Below are 17,193 nucleotides of genomic sequence, written 5' to 3'. Positions count from 1 at the left end.
CTACAGTTGTTTCAGGGGTGGGTGAGATCATGTATGCGATGTGCTTTGAGCTCTTAGAGGAACCTCAGTCAAAACAGGAGTAGTAATACCAATGACAATATCAGAGGAAAGAAGGTGACATTTTCCTCCCAGCTCCAGACGGGGAGATTCCTGGAGATTTGGGGATGGCACCTGGTGATGGTGGGGTTTGCGGAGGGCACTTAGCAGGGATGTGATGCCATAGAGCAGAACCACAAGTGACAAAAGGCACAGATTGGACACTTGTCAGCTTCCCTCAAGTTTTCATGGGAAATGTAGGCAGCTTGGCGGAATGTTGGACAAGTGACAGTTTAAAAGTCCATCGGACAGCAGTCAGAGAGCCAAGCTGCAAGACCAGCATGCCTACATTTCCCATCAAAACTTGAGGGAAGCGGACAAGTGTCCAATCTGTGCCTTTTGTCGCTTGTGGTTCTGCTCTTAGAGTCCTCCCTCTAAAGCAGGGGGATTGAGTTCTATAGCCTGTTGTAAAATTCCAGGAGATTTCCAGGCTCCCCCTGGAGGTTGGCAACCTCTCCCCCACCTGTCCTGGCCCAGCCATGCTGCACTGTGCGGGAAAGGAACCGGTCTTGCCCCCCAGGCCGTGGCCAGGCTTCCCACCTGCCGCTCTGCGATGCGTCTCGTCGTTTGCAAGGACAGCTTTCGTCCTATTCCCACAAGGGAGCCTTGGAAGGAGGAAAGCCTCACACCTAACAGGCCATAAAAGGCAAGGAGCGAAGGAAGGCCTTGGGATGGACTGCAGCATTTGCAGCAAGCTCCCTATTTAGTTGAAAAGTCATGCGTTTGGGGCTGTATATAATAAGCTGGGTTTGGGAACTTTAATTAAAATCTCTCTTCAGTTTTGGGAGATGTACAGGAGTTTATTATTAGCAGAACCTTGACCTGAGGGGAAGGCTTTTTTCCCAGCACAATGTTTGCAAATGCCCAGGATTTTAGTACTTTAAAGGGGAAAAAAGATTCAGTGCCTGCAAGGAATCTTATTCCTGAGACTGGTGCAAGACTTCTCTGTTTATCTCCTGAATGCTTTCGATGGCACAGTCATTCCCTTAACAATAACATATACTTGCAAGCCATTCCAGCCTCTCTCCCTCTTTGCCCTGGATGCTTTATCGCTTCCTAAGTATGCTGGGAACCAGACCAAGGGCCAAGTATCAGGCTCCGCTCTGCATGGTGTCTAAGGACGGAGCATTTGTTAAAAGGAATTTATGACGAGGAAGCTCCGTGTTTCAACTACACTGCAAATGCACCAAGTTGCAGATACTTATTTTCAAACTCTCTGCAAAAGCCACGGAGGAAAGTCCATCTTGGATGAGTACTGATAATAATCTTGACCATAAATGACTGCGAGAGGAGGACTGTGAATCATCACGGCAAGATCAGCTGCAAGAGAAAAATAATTGGAAACTGCCAAGAGGCTTTTTGCAACCTGTCTGTGAGCAGGAGGAAGCCACAGGAGGGGAGACCCGGCTGAATGTAAGAAATCTTTCCTACAAAGTGGTCTACGGTTACAAAACTGGTATTTGTTGGACCTGGGATAAGGTGGGGAAAATCTGTGTAAGGAGTGATATATTGTGTCCTGATGTAGAGATGGATGCTGTGAATTTCCTGGGGGTTGTCCATCTTTGGTTACTGTAATGCTAATAGTTCCAGTTCACATCAGCCAGAGATTTCCATGCTAGCTATGTTTCCCCCTCCATCTTACCCATCGCAAAAGAGAAAACAGGTGTGAGAGGTTCTGAACTGATTAGCCTGACTTCTGGTGGGGCAGGTTTTGTTTTGTTTTTGTCTGCAAAGGAGTTGGCTTAAGCAGTTCAGGCACTGCAGAGCTGACCATGGACGCCTCTGAATGTTATCACTCGGGGTTTTTACTTGATAGCAAAACTATGATGAGAAGGAACGCCTCTTCACACAGCAGAAAGACTTCCAAGATGAAATCTGATGATTATGTTTTCTTGACTGGAAAGCCAATGGTACGTGAGACTGCAGAGAGAAGCAGGTCTGTGGACACTGATGGTGGAGTACGGGTCTCCTCGAGAAACATACAAATGAGCAGAGGAGCCTGCAAGGAGGACGCAAAAGGGTGGAAGGCAGAGCAGGTGTACTCTGAACAGCACACAGCAACACTGGCACGTGAGAACGCAGGCTCTGCACTGGGGTTTCGGAGGCAACGCTCGGAAGAAAGAGAGGGCAGGAAGGTGAGTGCTCTTTTGTACCGACTGGAGGAAACTGAACTCAGCATCACAACCCGAGAGGGAGAAATCCACCCATTGGAACAGGCGAATGACTTCCCAGAACCTGAAAGGAAAAGGGAAATGACAGAGCAAATCTGGCCAGTAACTCAAATAAATACCTTTGGCCATTGGGGAAGTTTTGAAAGGGAGGCTGCAGGTGGTAGCACAGATATGATCAACACGTTCCAGGGAACACTACAGAGACAGAGCACACGGTCGGATTCTGAAAGCAGTGTAGAGAGCAGGCAAGTAAATAAACTGACTTTAAACAGTCCTGTCGAGGAATACAAGGCCGGTGCCTTGAGCTGGTTTGATTCCAAGGAACCAAGAAATGGAGAGATGGACTTTCCTCCAGGGCAAAGCAAGCAAGAAAGAGGAGGCCAACTGGCTGCGTTTCCCAGCAGTCGAGGGGGAAACTTTACACAGCTTGTTGATTGTGTCTCCGGGCCTGATAGCACTCCAGACTGTGGCCCTGTTGTTCTGACTGGTGCAAAGGATTCAGCAGAGGAGACGGCTGGCACTGATAAGGTAGCAAAGGGCCTTGAGATAAAGGTGTCTGCTGCTTTAAATTTTGCTTTGGTTTCTGGAGAGGCTGAAAAGCCTTCACGAGAGAATGACAGTGATTCCCCCGAGAGCGGGGAAGACCTTGGTGCCTGTGATGAAATTTCTTACTCAAACAGCCAGGCTGGCTGCTTGCAGGCTCCTGCTGCACAGCTACAAGTCGCAGAGAGTCCCAAAGCAACGACAGCCATGCTGGTGACGCTGATGAATCCCCCTGACCACGACACCAAAGAAGATGTCCTGAGCAAAGCTGCTGGAGAAGAGCCTGCAGCTGATGTGGACTGGAGGCTGCGAGGGCAAAGCAAAAAGGCAAAAAGCCAAGAGGACGAAAAAGCGCTTAAGGTCGCAGACGTGAAGAAAACTTTTGAGAAGCATAAGCCTGCTGCAGAGAAAGCCACGCCACCTGCTAGAAAAGGTGAGATGATCGGTTCAGGGTGCACAAGTCGCTTCGTGCTTTTATAAATGTGTGAGCGGCTGCTGTTGTCGGCTGCTAATGAGAACATTAGGTAGGCGACCCCATGACAGCATCAGGCAGGTTGAGATGCTTCTCTCTGTTTGGATCAACTAGTGATCAAAAGGCTGGATGTAAGCTTGGGAGTTGTGCAGGGCTGTAGCTTGGGCTGGAAGTTCAGTGACAAAAATGGAATCACTGTATGGTGTACACAAGCTTGTGTGTCTGTGTGTAGGAGAAGGAGGGAGGGAGAGTATGAAATCTATCAAACAAAATAATAGGTCCATGTTAAGTATGCTTTTAAAAATGAGATAATATACCAGTGTCAATAATACCTTAGTACAAACCTCACAGGATCCAGCTACTCTCTGAAATGTTCAAAATTTGTATTTGTATTGAAATATACAGTGGCAGCTCTCTTCTCTCCCCCCTCCCTTTGCCCTCTCACCTCCAGTATAAATGCAGTGGTTCTGTCTGAGACAGATAGTTCTGTTTTATTCCTGTGGTCAAGTGGCCATCCCCCTATAAGTAAAAAAAAAATGCCCTACTATCCTAGTAATAATAACAATCATAGCAATTTCTACTTAGCACAGAACAGTGTATTCAGTATTCAGGGCATGTTATTTAGTAATACGTAATAGTCCTGAAAGACGGCCAATATTGTTATTCTCATTCTGCCAGTGGAAAGCTGAGACTGTGAGACACAGGCTTACCTAAGGCTACCTGGTGAATTTCTGCAGAGATGAGATTTTGAACTGGTGATCTGTTGGATCATAGCTTATTTTTTAAGACACTCTGCTGCACCACACAATGTTTTATGCTTTACCTGCTTTTGTTACAAGATGAGTGGCTTTAATAAGCTATACATACTTAATCGGCTCAAGCAAGTGGATAATTGCAAAGCTGTATTAGACTCTAAATTTGTGATTATGGAAAGAACTGATTAAGTGCCTTAACTTTGATTTTTCATTAAAAAGCAAGGGGGAAACTTTCTCCTGTTGCTACAAGATCCCTAAAACTGTGGAAATCTATGAATATTCTTAATCAAATGACAGCGGTAGACAGTGTTAGATTCACTGGACATCTAGCTTGCAAATCATTACGTTAAAACAATGTGTGAAAGCTACCAATTCAGATCTTTCTTTGGGCTATACAAACCCAGGGCTTTTTTTCAGGGGGAACGCGGGGGGACGGAGTTCCGGCACCTCTTGAAAATACTCAGCAATAGTGCTTGAGAACAATATTTCTTTCAAAGAATCCCGTGTGTTTCTTCCTCATTTCCCTCTTGAGAGTTCCACCACCTCTTTTCCCAGAAAAAAAACCCTGTACAAACCACTTTGGTTTTTATGTCATGAGAGGAGTTCTCCTGGAAACCGAATGATCTGGTTCTACATGCCGAATCCCATCTTGCACAAATACAGATGGTGGACCACAGCTACACTATGCATGGGGAAGATGGATAGGGTCTGAGGTAGGGTTTATTTGGGGGAGATGGGAGTTTTTAATTCTTGCATTTGAATTTCATCCTTGCTGTCTCCCAGCAGCTCAGACAGCAGTGTGTGTGAGATCTTAGCGGCCCACACAGTACCAGTTCTGGGGCTGCTTAACTTCACATGTGGTATGACAAATGGCTCAGTGTCAGCGTGCTCCACCGTTTCTGCTACTTGGGATATGGTCACAAAAGCTTCCCATGAAAATTTCCAAACAGAAGTTTAAAAAATTGGAGAAGGCCAGAGGGAGATACTTGCTGTCATTTGATCCATGTGGTTAGTATGAGGTTTTTGGCAGCTGGTAAGAAATAATTAAATGAAATGTCAAGATTTCTGAAAAGGCTGAATAAAATCATTAGGCAGATATAACATCGGAGAGAAATAAAATATGCTAGTGGAAATGATGCTGGTAAATCTACACATACTCTGGTTGCTCAATTCAACACAACACTTGTTGCCTGAGGAAAATATTTGTATTAAGGTATTTATTTTATAAATAGAAGGTACCTCTTTGTAAAACCAAGGACATCCCCCTGCTTTTCCTTTGTCAGTTTTCCCCTCCTCTCTCTAGCTGGCCTCTTCCTAATTAATCGTCTGTTATATATGTAAAATAAAAAAGCCCATCTGTTTCTGTAGCTAATTGCTGTTTTTTGCTAGTATCCCAGCCTTTTAATTAGGACTCAGACTAAGTATGGGACTCATCTATAGGATATGAAAGGAAAGCGTGAGCAAGGAGAATGCTGTTAATCACACATCAGTGCTAATGGGTAGCATGCCTGGGGCTATAACTTGACTTTGTGTATAATAATTATTTATGATTATATATGCCTCTGCTCACATTGTGTCTTTGTCATATACAAGATTGTGCAGATAGGGTGCCTCAATGGCTCTCTTTTGAGTCCTGTGGGACAACAAACTGTGCACTTGGGAGCATGTGTGTGGTAGGGTTGGCAGCCTCCAGGTAGGGCCTGGAGATCTCCTAGAATTATCTCCGATCTCCAGAGTAGAGAGAGCAGTTCTCCGGGAGAAAAATGGCCACTTGGGAGGGTGGACTCTATGGCATCATATGGTACTTAGGTCCCTCCCCTTACTGAATCCCACACTCGTCGAGCTCTATCTACAAAATCTCTAGGAATTTCCTAACCCTAGAGTTGCCAACCCTAGAGTGTGGTGGGGACAACATACCCTATGACCCTGCATCCACAGATGTTTGTTTGTTTTCTATTTTTATTCCACCCTCCCCGCATAGGCAGACTTAGGGCGGATAGATAGATAGATAGATAGATAGATAGATAGATAGATAGATAGATAGATAGATAGATAGATAGATAGATAGATAGATAGATAGATAGATGGATGGATGGATGGATGGATGGATGGATGGATGGATGGATGGATGGATGGATGGATGGATGGATGGATGGATGGATGGATGGATGCCTCATTGAGCTCCCAGTCACCACAGAATCTACTCATACTATTTCTGCTGCTCCTACCCTTCACGATGAAATGCATTAATAGGGTTGCCGGCTCCTAGTAGGAAAATTCCCAGATATTTGGGGGAGGAGCCTGGGGCGGGCATGGATTGGAAAGGGAGTGGCCTCAGCAGGGCCATAGCAGCCATTTTCTCCAGGTTCAGAGGAGTTAGCCGTGTTAGTCTGTAGTAGCAGAATCAAAAAGAGTCCAGTAGCACCTTTAAGACTAACCAATTTTATTGTAGCATAAGCTTTCGAGAACCACGTTCTCTTCGTCAGATGCATCTGATGCGTCTGACGAAGAGAACGTGGTTCTCGAAAGCTTATGCTACAATAAAATTGGTTAGTCTTAAAGGTACTACTGGACTCTTTTTGATTTTCTCCAGGGAAAGTGATGTCTGTTGTTTGGAGATTTGTTGTAATTCTGGGAGATCATCAGGTCCCACCTGGAGGTTGGCAGCCTTAAATGTTGACATGTATCCCAGTGATGCTTCTTTATTCCATACTTACACACACACACACAAACCCATCATACAAGAGCTGAACACAACAGGCCAAACTAAGTTTCTTCCTCTCTAAACAAAACCTTGTTAGATGTTGGAGAAAAAACATTTTCTGTGTCTGTCTAGAATACATACATAATTGCTCCCTTATGCACACACCATTGTATTTTTAGTTAAGGTAATTTCACTTTAAAAACTGTTGGACCCTTATCTTGGTCCAACAAAAGGCCTTCAAACCAGTTCAGAATAAATACAAATTTATAAATCAATATATTTACACTAATTAGAAGTGTATTATTTTATTTATAGTCTGCCTTTCTCACTGTATTTTGGTTGCTGCTTTGCTTATGACAAAGTCCAAAAAAGCTTGCTGCAGGAGTCAAAGACAGTGCATGGCCAGAGCATTTGAGGAACTGCGGCTGAGCGTCCCAGTCCCTGCTGAAGCTGAACTCCCGTCTGAAGGGAGTTCAGCTCATATGGCCTCCATACGTGCCATAAATATTCCAAATAGACGCGAATCCTTTGTATGCCTTAAGCCACATCAGAGTGTACTCTGACTGGACTCTATAAAGGGTGGTCAGAGTCCAGTCAAAGTACACAATCGTGACTTAGGGGTGGAAAAGGATTTGATTCCCTATGTATTTATATGGAATTTAGGGTTGCCAGCTTCAGGCCGAGAAATTCCTGGAGATTTAGGAATGGCTCCTGGGGAGGGACCTCAGTGGTGTGTATGTAATGCCGTAGAGTCCACCATCCAAGGCAGCCATTTTCCCCACAGGAGCCGATCTCTGTGGCCTGGAAGACTGCCAGCCTTGTACCTAAAGGGGCCACAATGGATTTGTGACTACAGATAAATAGAGGATAACAGTCCCTGGTTGGTGGTCAATAATTCACTTCTAATTAGTATAAATATATTGATTTATAAAAGTGCACAGTGCTCTTTGCACTTTATAAACCAATATATTTATACTAGTTAGAAGTGAATTATCGTCCACCAACAAGGGATTGTTATCCTATTTATGTGTAGCCACCTGGAGGTTGGCAACTTATGTGTCCGGGGCACTTCTCCGGAGGCTTTTGGGGTGGTTGTTTCCTCTTTAGACAACTCGCCACCAGAGAACTGGCCCCTTTGCAGGGAGGGGCTTCTCACATGCACGGTGAGCCCGGGCTCCGAGTGAGAAAGGCACACGGCAAACAAACACGCAAACCCGTAAAGTCCTGAGGGAGAATCGGTGGACATCAGAGCAGCCTTATCAGAGAGCCAGCCCTAGACTTGCTGATGTTCTCTCTGTATTGGATTCTCGCTAATGTTATGGCTTTGTAAACTTGCTCTTATTTCCCCAACGGCATCGTTGATGAAATCGTCCTTGATACTGACTGTATTGCTCTCACACTGTGTAATCCGCCTTGAGACTTGGTGAGAAAGGCGGACAATAAACGACATAAATAATAACTTTGTAAAATAGAAAACCAAAACCACACTGCCATATCACGGAGCGTACAAGCAAGTATTTTTATTGTGTTTTATTGATGGATTGATTGACTGTCGGCGCCACAAGCCGGGCGAGGGCGAGGGCGGTCGGCAGATGCAGCCGCGCGCGAAACTCCTGAGGGAAAAAATTCTCCTCAGGCGTCGCCGCAAGGAGGGGGGAGGGGGGGCAACAGCACGGAGCAGCCCAGCGCGCGCCGCCGCCCTGCCCGACGGAGGCGGAGCATGCTGGGCGGGGCCTCCGCGCGGGTCCCGCGCTGCGACGCGATTGGCTGCTTCTCCCTGCCGCTTTCTGTCCCTGCCTGCCCTCGAGAGGGGGCGGGTGACGCAAGGCGGAGGCGTGGCCGCCCGGCCGCCCCTGGCCCCGCCCACTGCCCCCTGGCGGCCGGTGGTGGCGCGTGTCAGTCAGTCAGTTAGACCGAATCGGTCGAGGGAGGAGCGGCGGAGGGAGCGGCTGGCCGGGCTGAGGGAGAGCCGAGCGGAGAGCGCGTGGGGCGGCGGCGGCGGGGGGGCCTGGGGCGACGGCGCGGCGGGCGAGGTGAGGCGACGGGGCGCCCCGGGGGGGGGAGGCCCGGGGGCGCGAGGGGGCGGGGCCGGGAGCAGGTGGGGGGAGGGGGCCGGGGGCGCGCGTGGAAAGGCAGCGCTGCTCCAATGAGCGGCTTCGCTGGCGAGGCTTCCGTTGGGCTCCGGTTCTTTCTGCGGCTGACGCTTGATTGCAGCCTCGTGGCGTGCCTGTTATTTATTCTTGCTGCTGTTTCCATGTCATTATCGGCATGATCTCCCTATTGCTTCATGCCTGCCTGCCTGCTGGCTCTGGAGCAGCCCTCCGGGGCAGCTTCTGTAGAAACCCGTCAAGCATGGCTCTTTGGCTCTGCGGGAGGGGAAAGCAATCCGGTTTTGCATGAGAATCATGACGCACTGTTTGAAAAGCATAAATTGCAATAATGTAATTTTAAAGAAAGGCTACGGAGGCCACAGCTAAGAGGCGAAGGAGTCAGCTGTAGGGAGGTGTCTGGTTTAGAAAGGGGGAGGAAGGGAGAGGTTGCAAACATCAGGTTGCATCAGAGGCATTCATTGCTGTCGGTTTAATAATTTTGCCTCTTGGCTCAAAAAGGCGGGTTATGTAAATGCAGTTTTAAATGGTAATCGCATTTTATTTTAAAACAATGTGGTTTGTGGGGCTTGGGGATCAGAATCTGGGTGGAGCGAGGAAAGGGTTTGCAGGGCTGCAGCCATGGGCAGGATGAGGGGTTCCGGGTGCTTTGAACTGAGGTGTCTGGGAGGGAAGAATGGGGGACGTATGGAATGGGTGGCCAAGGAGAAGAGTTGAGGATGGAATAGGTGGGAAGGTGGCTTACTGTGCGAGAAGCGAGGAAGCCGGCTGATCGCTGGGCGTGGGTAAGATGGGATGCCACCTTGTAGGGAAGGGTTGGCAGGTACTTGGGGGCCTCCAGGGGAGGGCAGATAATGAAATGAGGGTTTTTTCCGGTTTCATTTCCAGGAGCAGGGTGGAGTTCGAATTGGATGATGGTGATAGAGGAGGTACTTGAATGTGCACAGAATGGGTGCAGCTTATGGAGGAGGAGGAAGGGGGGGTAAGGAGAGCCAGGTGAAGATTGTGACAGGTTGGCAAGTCGTGTGCAGGTGCATGTGGTGCAAATTGGAGAGGGGATGAAAGATGGGGATGAGGAGGTGGTTATGCATATGGGGCTGTGGCAGCGGATGGCATGCAGGGACCCAGCAGAGGTGGCAGATGTTCTGTATGCAGCGGGGGTGGGGGAGAATGAGCGGTAGAGGAAAACAGGCTTTCCGGCTACAGAAAAAGGGAAGCAGGATTTTTATAGCTTTTTAATTGCCAAGAGCCAAGCACAGGGAGATGATGACTGTGTAAAGGAAGTGAAAAGAGGGTGTTTCAATAATGAGGGAGCCCTGGAAATTGCTTGATGGAGAAATGTGAGCTTTCCCTTTGGCAGAAGTCCTTCTAAAGAAGGAGTCTGACTCAGAATATCTTGCTTAAGCCTTTAGTTAAATAATACTACAGGATTTTATTTATTTATTTATTTGATTTATACCCCGCCCTCCCCACAGATGGGCTCAGGGCAACTAACAACATTAAAAATACATTAAAAGTCACAAAAACATAAAATCAATAATAATTTTTAAAAAGTCATTAAAATAGTCCAGGAGCAGGCTATTTCAACAAATATTTCTGGGGTGGGAATGGGGATGAGGCAAATACAAGAATAAATGGCTTCATTCAGTGGCATAATGAAGACTGTGGAAGATCCTGGACTAGGCAGCTAAGACCCTTGGTCATCAAGGCGGAAGAAGCCTGGGCATCATTTTGGGAGAAGAAAGATGGTGAGGTGCAAACTGGAATGCCTTCTCTCCCACCTCCAATCCAATTTTTCCCCCTCTATGTCTCACACAGATCCCTCTTCTGAATCGATAGTTTAGGAAACATCTAGTTTTGCACATTTCACGACTATGGAATAATATGGGTGCTTTTATGTGGGATGGGTTATAGTTCTTTTGTTCTTCAAATCATTTGTGGTGTGAATGGGGAAGTATTAGTCAGTTCATCACAGTATGTGTGTATGTGTCATCTGAACAGGCCTCTCTTGATAATGGTGTGTAATATGACAATGGGAGCAAAGATGACTAATGCTAGTAAGAACAGTGGCCTTAAGCCTTTTCTTCTTTGCACTGATTTGGCAAAGCAAGTGTCATCCCAAAATAACACTTGCACTGATTTGATTATAATGTTAAAGAGAGCAAAAAACCCCAAAACCCTTGCAAGTTTCTGTCTATAGAACTAATTTCTTCACTTTTGTTCTAATGTCATTATGAAACTGCTTTTGGCAATATGAACATAGAAACTCAGCCAAGTAGAGTTTGTCTGCAGTGACAAACCGAAATACGAACCAAAATTCGCCACGAACCCAGCCAGTCTGTGGTTTCATGAACCAGTGGTTCGTCAGAGCCCATTTTTGATGAACCGTCACGAACTTTAGACTGGTTAGTTTGGTTCCTTTTCCAGTTCGGTCACTGCAGACAGCCTGGCACCAATCAATCAGTTTTGTAGGCAACGGGGGATGGGCCTTCTGCAGACCTGCTGACCTGGAAGTGCCGTTTTGCTGACCCGGAAGTGACATTTTTATGAACCAAACAAACTGGTTCACAAACCAGGGCAGGTTTGTGAAAGTTCGTGGTTCGTTTGGTTTGTGAGACTGGTTCACAAACCAGCACAGGTTTGTGAAAGTTTGTGGTTCGTTTGGTTTGTGAGACGCGATGAACCACGAATCACGTTGTTGTTTTTCCCCAGTTCGTGCCCATCTCTACAGTCAAGTAATATATTTAAAGTTTGGAGTTCATTGTGAGGGAATCTGTTGATCATGCTTACTATCAAATTCATCTGGCAAGGGCTAGCCTGCCCCCCCCCATGTAAATTACATTTACACATAATCTTCCCCTGAGAACTTTGCTTCAGTTTCCTTCTCCCATCAACATTTATATTGCAAAGTTCTTTGGGCTGGGACGTGCCATTTTGGTTGTGTTGCTCTGCAAAAACCTATGTATATTGATAGTGCCATATAATTATTAGACACGCCTTTCGAATCCTAAAATCAACTGATCAGTTTCCAGAATCATAAACTTCAGCCAATTGCCACTCTTAGGCAAATGCAGATTCCTTTGAAGCATGTTAGAAGTGGAGGTAAAGCGTGATGATACAATTTTTTTTTTTTAAAGGAAGCTGGCTAAAAACAGAAGTAAACTTGTCTGGTGGTAGCTTATTGTTTAGAAAGAATTATTTTGTAAAATTGCTGTGCTAAGGGCACAGAAACCCCATAGGCAACACTTGTTAACCTTTAATTGGGTCACAAGTGCCATGGTAACCATGTGGTCGGTTCCTTTTGTAAGGGCTCTGCTACATGGAATGAAGAAAAGAATTGGGCGCAGCTCCTCCTGCAGATACCAAAAAATTAGGCTGTGCAGAAGTATTGCAATCACTGCATGGGGATGATGACATGCCATATTTTTTATTTTATTTTTGTTGGACTGCTGTCCCTATCTTCGGCGTCTGCTTCTGTGTGTGTGTGTCTGCGCATGTGCATGAGAGAGAATATGAATATGCTGGGCAAGAAGTTACAGGTGGTAGTAAGAATCTGGATGTTGAGTAGGGGGAGTAAATTTCTGGCTTAAGATATTTGAAATTAGAATGCAGCTATAGGACTTAACAAAACAAAAACCACTGAAAATAGCCATGTGGGTGTTGCTGAAATTAGGTTTGAGAAAGAACTGCAAGGAAAATAGGTGGCTCGTAGAGGCTTGCTGTGGAAAAACAGGCTGCTTTACTTGTTGCCATTATCTTGCTGTTGCTGATGCCCCTGTTTACTAAAAGCTGCATTTGCAGAGGCAAAAGATCAAGCACTGAATCTTGACCCTAAGGCATGCACGCAAGGCTGTCTTTTTTTTTTTTGCATCCAACTGTGTTGTTCTAAAATGAAAATCTGTAGCTTTGCAGTATGATCCTTTTAGTCGGCATTTGTGGTTCTCTCTGTGGAGAATGCTGGGATTGTTCTGTCTTCCGATGAGCAGCCTTTTCAAACATCATTAGGTTTTTCAAGTTGAATCTTCATGCTTATTGCATCTGTCACTTCTGGGATGTTCTCCAAGCACGAGGCAGAGAGCGGAAGTAGCTGTGATGAAATGAAAGGGCTAGAAAGCTATTACTGTGTTTTAGTGATGCAGTGTGGAAGGAGGGACAAATGATGATTAATAATTGCAAATTTATTGCATGTGCGTTGGAACTGAACATATTAATAATCACTTCATGAAATGGCTCATTTGAACTTGGCATGGTTTTAATTGTGAGAGCAGGCAGCCCTCTTAGATTGTTTGAGGCTTTGTTTAAATGCGTTTTAAATTGTCCCATACGTCAGTTGACTCAAATCTGTTAATTTTCGATCTGGTTTGAAAACCAAACTGAGAGATGCTGGGTTATATTGTTGTGTAACCGGTTCTGTAGCCTAGTTGCAATGTGTGTGTGTTCCACCTGCTGCTAACCCCAAAGGTTAGCAGCAGGTGCACTTGTAGGATCTCTTGGTTCTTATAGGGCATCATAAGCCAATCTGAAGCCAGTTTACATGTAATGACTTTCTTGAAATAACTGTAGTTTTTTTTTTATAAAGGTGCTTGGAATTTGTTGTTAGAGAACCTCCTAAAGGCCCAGTTACCAGGGTAGTTGAATTGTGTGCTGTGACAGCCCAGTAGTTTGAAATTTATAGTGTGTGTAAAAAATCTTGGCCTTGTTAAATGATGTACATTAGATAGCAGGGTTGTCTTATTACTGTTTTTAGTGGAGACAGAGCTAAGTGTAAGAGGCCTTGGTAACATTCAGTCTTCTTTTTCTAAGAGAGACAGACATCCATAGATGAATAGTATATTAAAGATAATGATGAGTGATAAGGAGGAAAACAGTTCTGGTGTGCTGGGTAATTGAAGAAATGTGTATAAAACGGTTGTGCTGAAAAAAGAAATTTCTGTGTTTCAAAAAGATCTGCTTGAGTTCAGTATAGATGAGGGCCATGGGGAGTGGGTGGGATGGGAAGCAAATATTGATTACCCTTTGTGCTGCCCCAGATTTTCTCCTGAAGGAGGAAGGGGATTTGCCTGAGTTTCCATTTTTCTCATTGTTAATTTTTCCATTTGCAGTTGTCCATCTGAACTTCAAAGCTTGTTTGTCTTCTTATCTTGAGATCTTAAGTTACGTTGCATGTGCTGCTATTGCCAGGAGTCGGTGTAATGGCTCTACAGGAAGCATTCCCACGTGTGTGGGTAGAAGATGCATCTGGTCAGAGTGCGATAGGAGCATCTTTCAGCTGACCTTTGGTATCCTCCGATTGAAAGATACACCATAAGTATTAAATTCCACTGTGAGCTGGAGCTGTCTTAATCTGTTGTAATGTGATTATTCCTTTTGCTTTGTCTTGCCCCCCATCAATAATTCCATTTAAACAGCATTGGCAGTGAAATTAAAATAATACCAACACAAGCTCTAAACCAATTAAAATGGGGTATATTGGGATATAATGAAGAGGGAGTTACAAGCCTTTTCAGGGAATCCTTTGCATTCTGGAAAGAGTTGGCTTGCAGCACGCACAGGAGATATTTTTCTTCCCATAATGTTGTGCTATCCAGATCTTGTTAATAATCTTTGAGGAGATCCTGAATTAATAGGTGTCAGTTCTTTTCAGCATTTCATAATTAGCAATCACCATGAAATGATTGATGCCTTCCCAATGCTCTGCGCCAAATTCTGTCATTCGTGTACCAATAGTTGCAAACCTTGCATTTTGAAACGAGTAGGAAATTGAATGTAGATTGTACCCATTCCTAGCATTGATAAACTGCACAGATAATATTGGATGTAATTAACAGTTCTAGAGATTAACAGGTGAAAAGTGGTTCAAAGCAGAAAGTGTGTGCGCAGTCCCAAAAGGGACAAGATGAATTGGTGGTGTATGAAACACAAAAGAGCTCCTTGTTCCAAGAAATCAGACTCAGTCCATAGTAGAATAATAGATTTGTTCTTCCTCTGGCTTTTCTTTCTCTAGCAACTTTTCTAATGTCTTTTTTTCAAAAAGCCAGCACAGCTAAGGTCTAAGTGTAGGTTTGATATCTTGCAGATCTTCACTGAATTTGTGTGTGGATGTTTTCAGCTATTATTTTTCACCTGAGTTTTAACTTGCATTTACAAACCACCCTACTACAAATGTGTGTACGGAACAGCTAAATATTTTCAGTAGGGAAGCTCTAGTGGAGAGGTGCCTGCCCAGTATTTGGCAGCAGAGCTGTTGATTGGATAAGAACAGACCTGATTCCTAATTTATAGGACAGAAATACTGGGCCAACTTCAGATGGTTGTGATGTGATGACACAGATTTCACTTGCAACCAGCAGTTTAAAATACGAATTCTGACTCTAAAGAAATAAATATTGCTTCAATTGCAGATAGTGATGGTGGTGAATAGGGAAGAACATTTGTGAAGCAGGTTCAGAGCTTGGGAGTTTTCATGGACCTTTGCAGTTTGAAAAGCAGGATGGGGTCACGGCCAAGAGTGCCTTCTACTAGCTACGTCTCTGTACCATGCATCTGACGAAGAGAACTGTGATTCTCGAAAGCTTATGCTACAATAAAATTGGTTAGTCTTAAAGGTGCTACTGGACTCTTTTTGATTTTGCTACCACAGACTAACACGGCTAACTCCTCTGCATCTAGTTCGCTGGCTTTCTCTCCTTTCCTATACTCCGCAGTATACATCTGGCCAAGATGAGCTGTGTTTTTGTAACCTTGTGGTCGGACTACTGTCACATGCTCTACTTTGTGCCACCCTTGAGGACAATCTGGAAATTGCCGTTGGTTCAAAATGCAGCAGCCTAATTGTGCTTAGGGGCTTGCATTCGGGAACACATCTTGCCTATTTTAAAACAGCTTCTTTGACTGCCAGTTCATTTTTAAATTCAGTTCAAGGTGCCATCACCAAGACGCAGATGTAGCTATATTTTTAAAGTATTTATTTAAAAATTGCAAAAGCAAATGCTTAGAAGAGGCATTTCCTCTCGTGTGTGAGGAAGGTGATGCCTTTTCTAATTTGATGTTTACCGAGAGATACAAGTGCGCCATCTAAAAACCGAAAACGTTTTTTTCCTTCAGAACTATTTCCCTATATGCCAATGTATGCAGATTTAATCAGTTAATAAATCCATTTAAATGACAGATTTTGTCCTAGTTTATGGTTTAATACTACTCACTCGCAGGCTTGCATGAAATATTCTGTAAAATGGGAAAATATTTTAGCCAACTTGTTTTGTTGGCCTCGGTTTTGTGAATCACAGAGAAGCATTAAATCTCAGGTCCTGCAATAGTGGGAAAAAGATTTAAAAAATCTTTTCTAAGACAGCCTTACAACTTTTAAGTCTGCTTATTCTTCTACTAAATCTTAGTTGCTTATTCTTCTGTTAATGCTAAGTCTGCCTATTCTTCTACTAATGCTTAGTTGCATAGACAGCAAACCCTTGGTAGCTCAGAATGACGACTCTGGGATGAACAGGGATAAATCTTGAATATAAAGAACATCTGTACAAGAAAGTGTAGTTGATCTTGGAAGACATTTGTTAAACAGCTGCTGGAGAGACTAGTTGGTACCATAAGAGAGGGATTTGCAGTAAAATTAGCAGATTGAAATATCTAGATGTCTGTTCTCCGTTTCAGAGTGCATGTTATGGCAGCAGGGCAGAAGAACGATGCACCTGTTTGAAGCTTCATGCTTGTGGGCAGCTTTGCAACTGGGGAAATTAATATTGCAGATTTTCTGCACAACACTGAGTCTTGAATTGCAGTTGGTCAGCAAATTGCATCTTGTAGTTAGCTTCTGAATTTTGAGCATTGTGACTTCTTCTGTTGAGCTGAATCCTGGGTGAAAGAAAAACTGATGCTGAATTTTCTGTGGACCACATTAAGCGCATAAGAACTGCCATAACATTGCAAGTCAACCTCTGATCTCCTCCATTTTCCTTTGGTAGCAATCCAAGGTGCTTAAAAATGAACATCATGTTAATGCTTGTTGTCATCATCGTCATCACCATCATGTTAATGCTCAGCATACTGATGTTTGTGTTCAGCATATGCTAACATTTCTATCATCTAGCATTGGCATCTGGGAATCTTGGTGTAGCTGCCTGCTTTGCATGAGGCTTAATTTCCTGTAATATTGACTTCATCACAATCTATAGAAATATGAGGTAGTTCTGATGGATTGTGAGGGCAGAGGTTGCATTAGTTAGATCCCAGTTCATCAGATGCATATTGTGTATAAACATTTTTCAGAAACCATGGGGTGGGTATGTAGCAGCGTTAGCCCTCCGGTAAATGAGGAGAATTCTCTGCTACAGCC

The 17,193-nt window shown here is 44.5% G+C and overlaps 1 protein-coding gene across 4 annotated transcripts in view; it reads left to right on the top strand.

Annotated features, from left to right (window-relative positions):
• The first annotated feature begins 1,490 nt into the window (after window positions 1-1,490).
• CORO1C (coronin 1C) overlaps window positions 1,491-17,193 on the top strand; it is a 74,341-nt gene continuing 58,638 nt past the window's right edge. The window contains exon 1 of one of the 4 annotated variants that reach the window (XM_054996104.1): window positions 1,491-1,509. Coding sequence is in view for 2 of the 4 variants with exons in the window: in XM_054996103.1 (XP_054852078.1) it covers window positions 3,018-3,243 (226 nt within the window). In the remaining 2 variants the exon portion in view is untranslated. Of the gene's footprint in view, window positions 1,510-3,015; window positions 3,244-8,668; window positions 8,775-17,193 lie in introns of those variants that run through there. The other 3 variants (XM_054996103.1, XM_054996102.1, XM_054996105.1) reach the window with 3 other exon arrangements.

Source organism: Eublepharis macularius, chromosome 13, assembly GCF_028583425.1.
Source record: "Eublepharis macularius isolate TG4126 chromosome 13, MPM_Emac_v1.0, whole genome shotgun sequence".
Classification (NCBI taxonomy): Eukaryota; Metazoa; Chordata; class Lepidosauria; order Squamata; family Eublepharidae; genus Eublepharis; species Eublepharis macularius.
The sequence above is the reverse complement of the archived record's forward strand: the minus strand, read 5'-3'. Positions and strand labels throughout refer to the sequence as shown.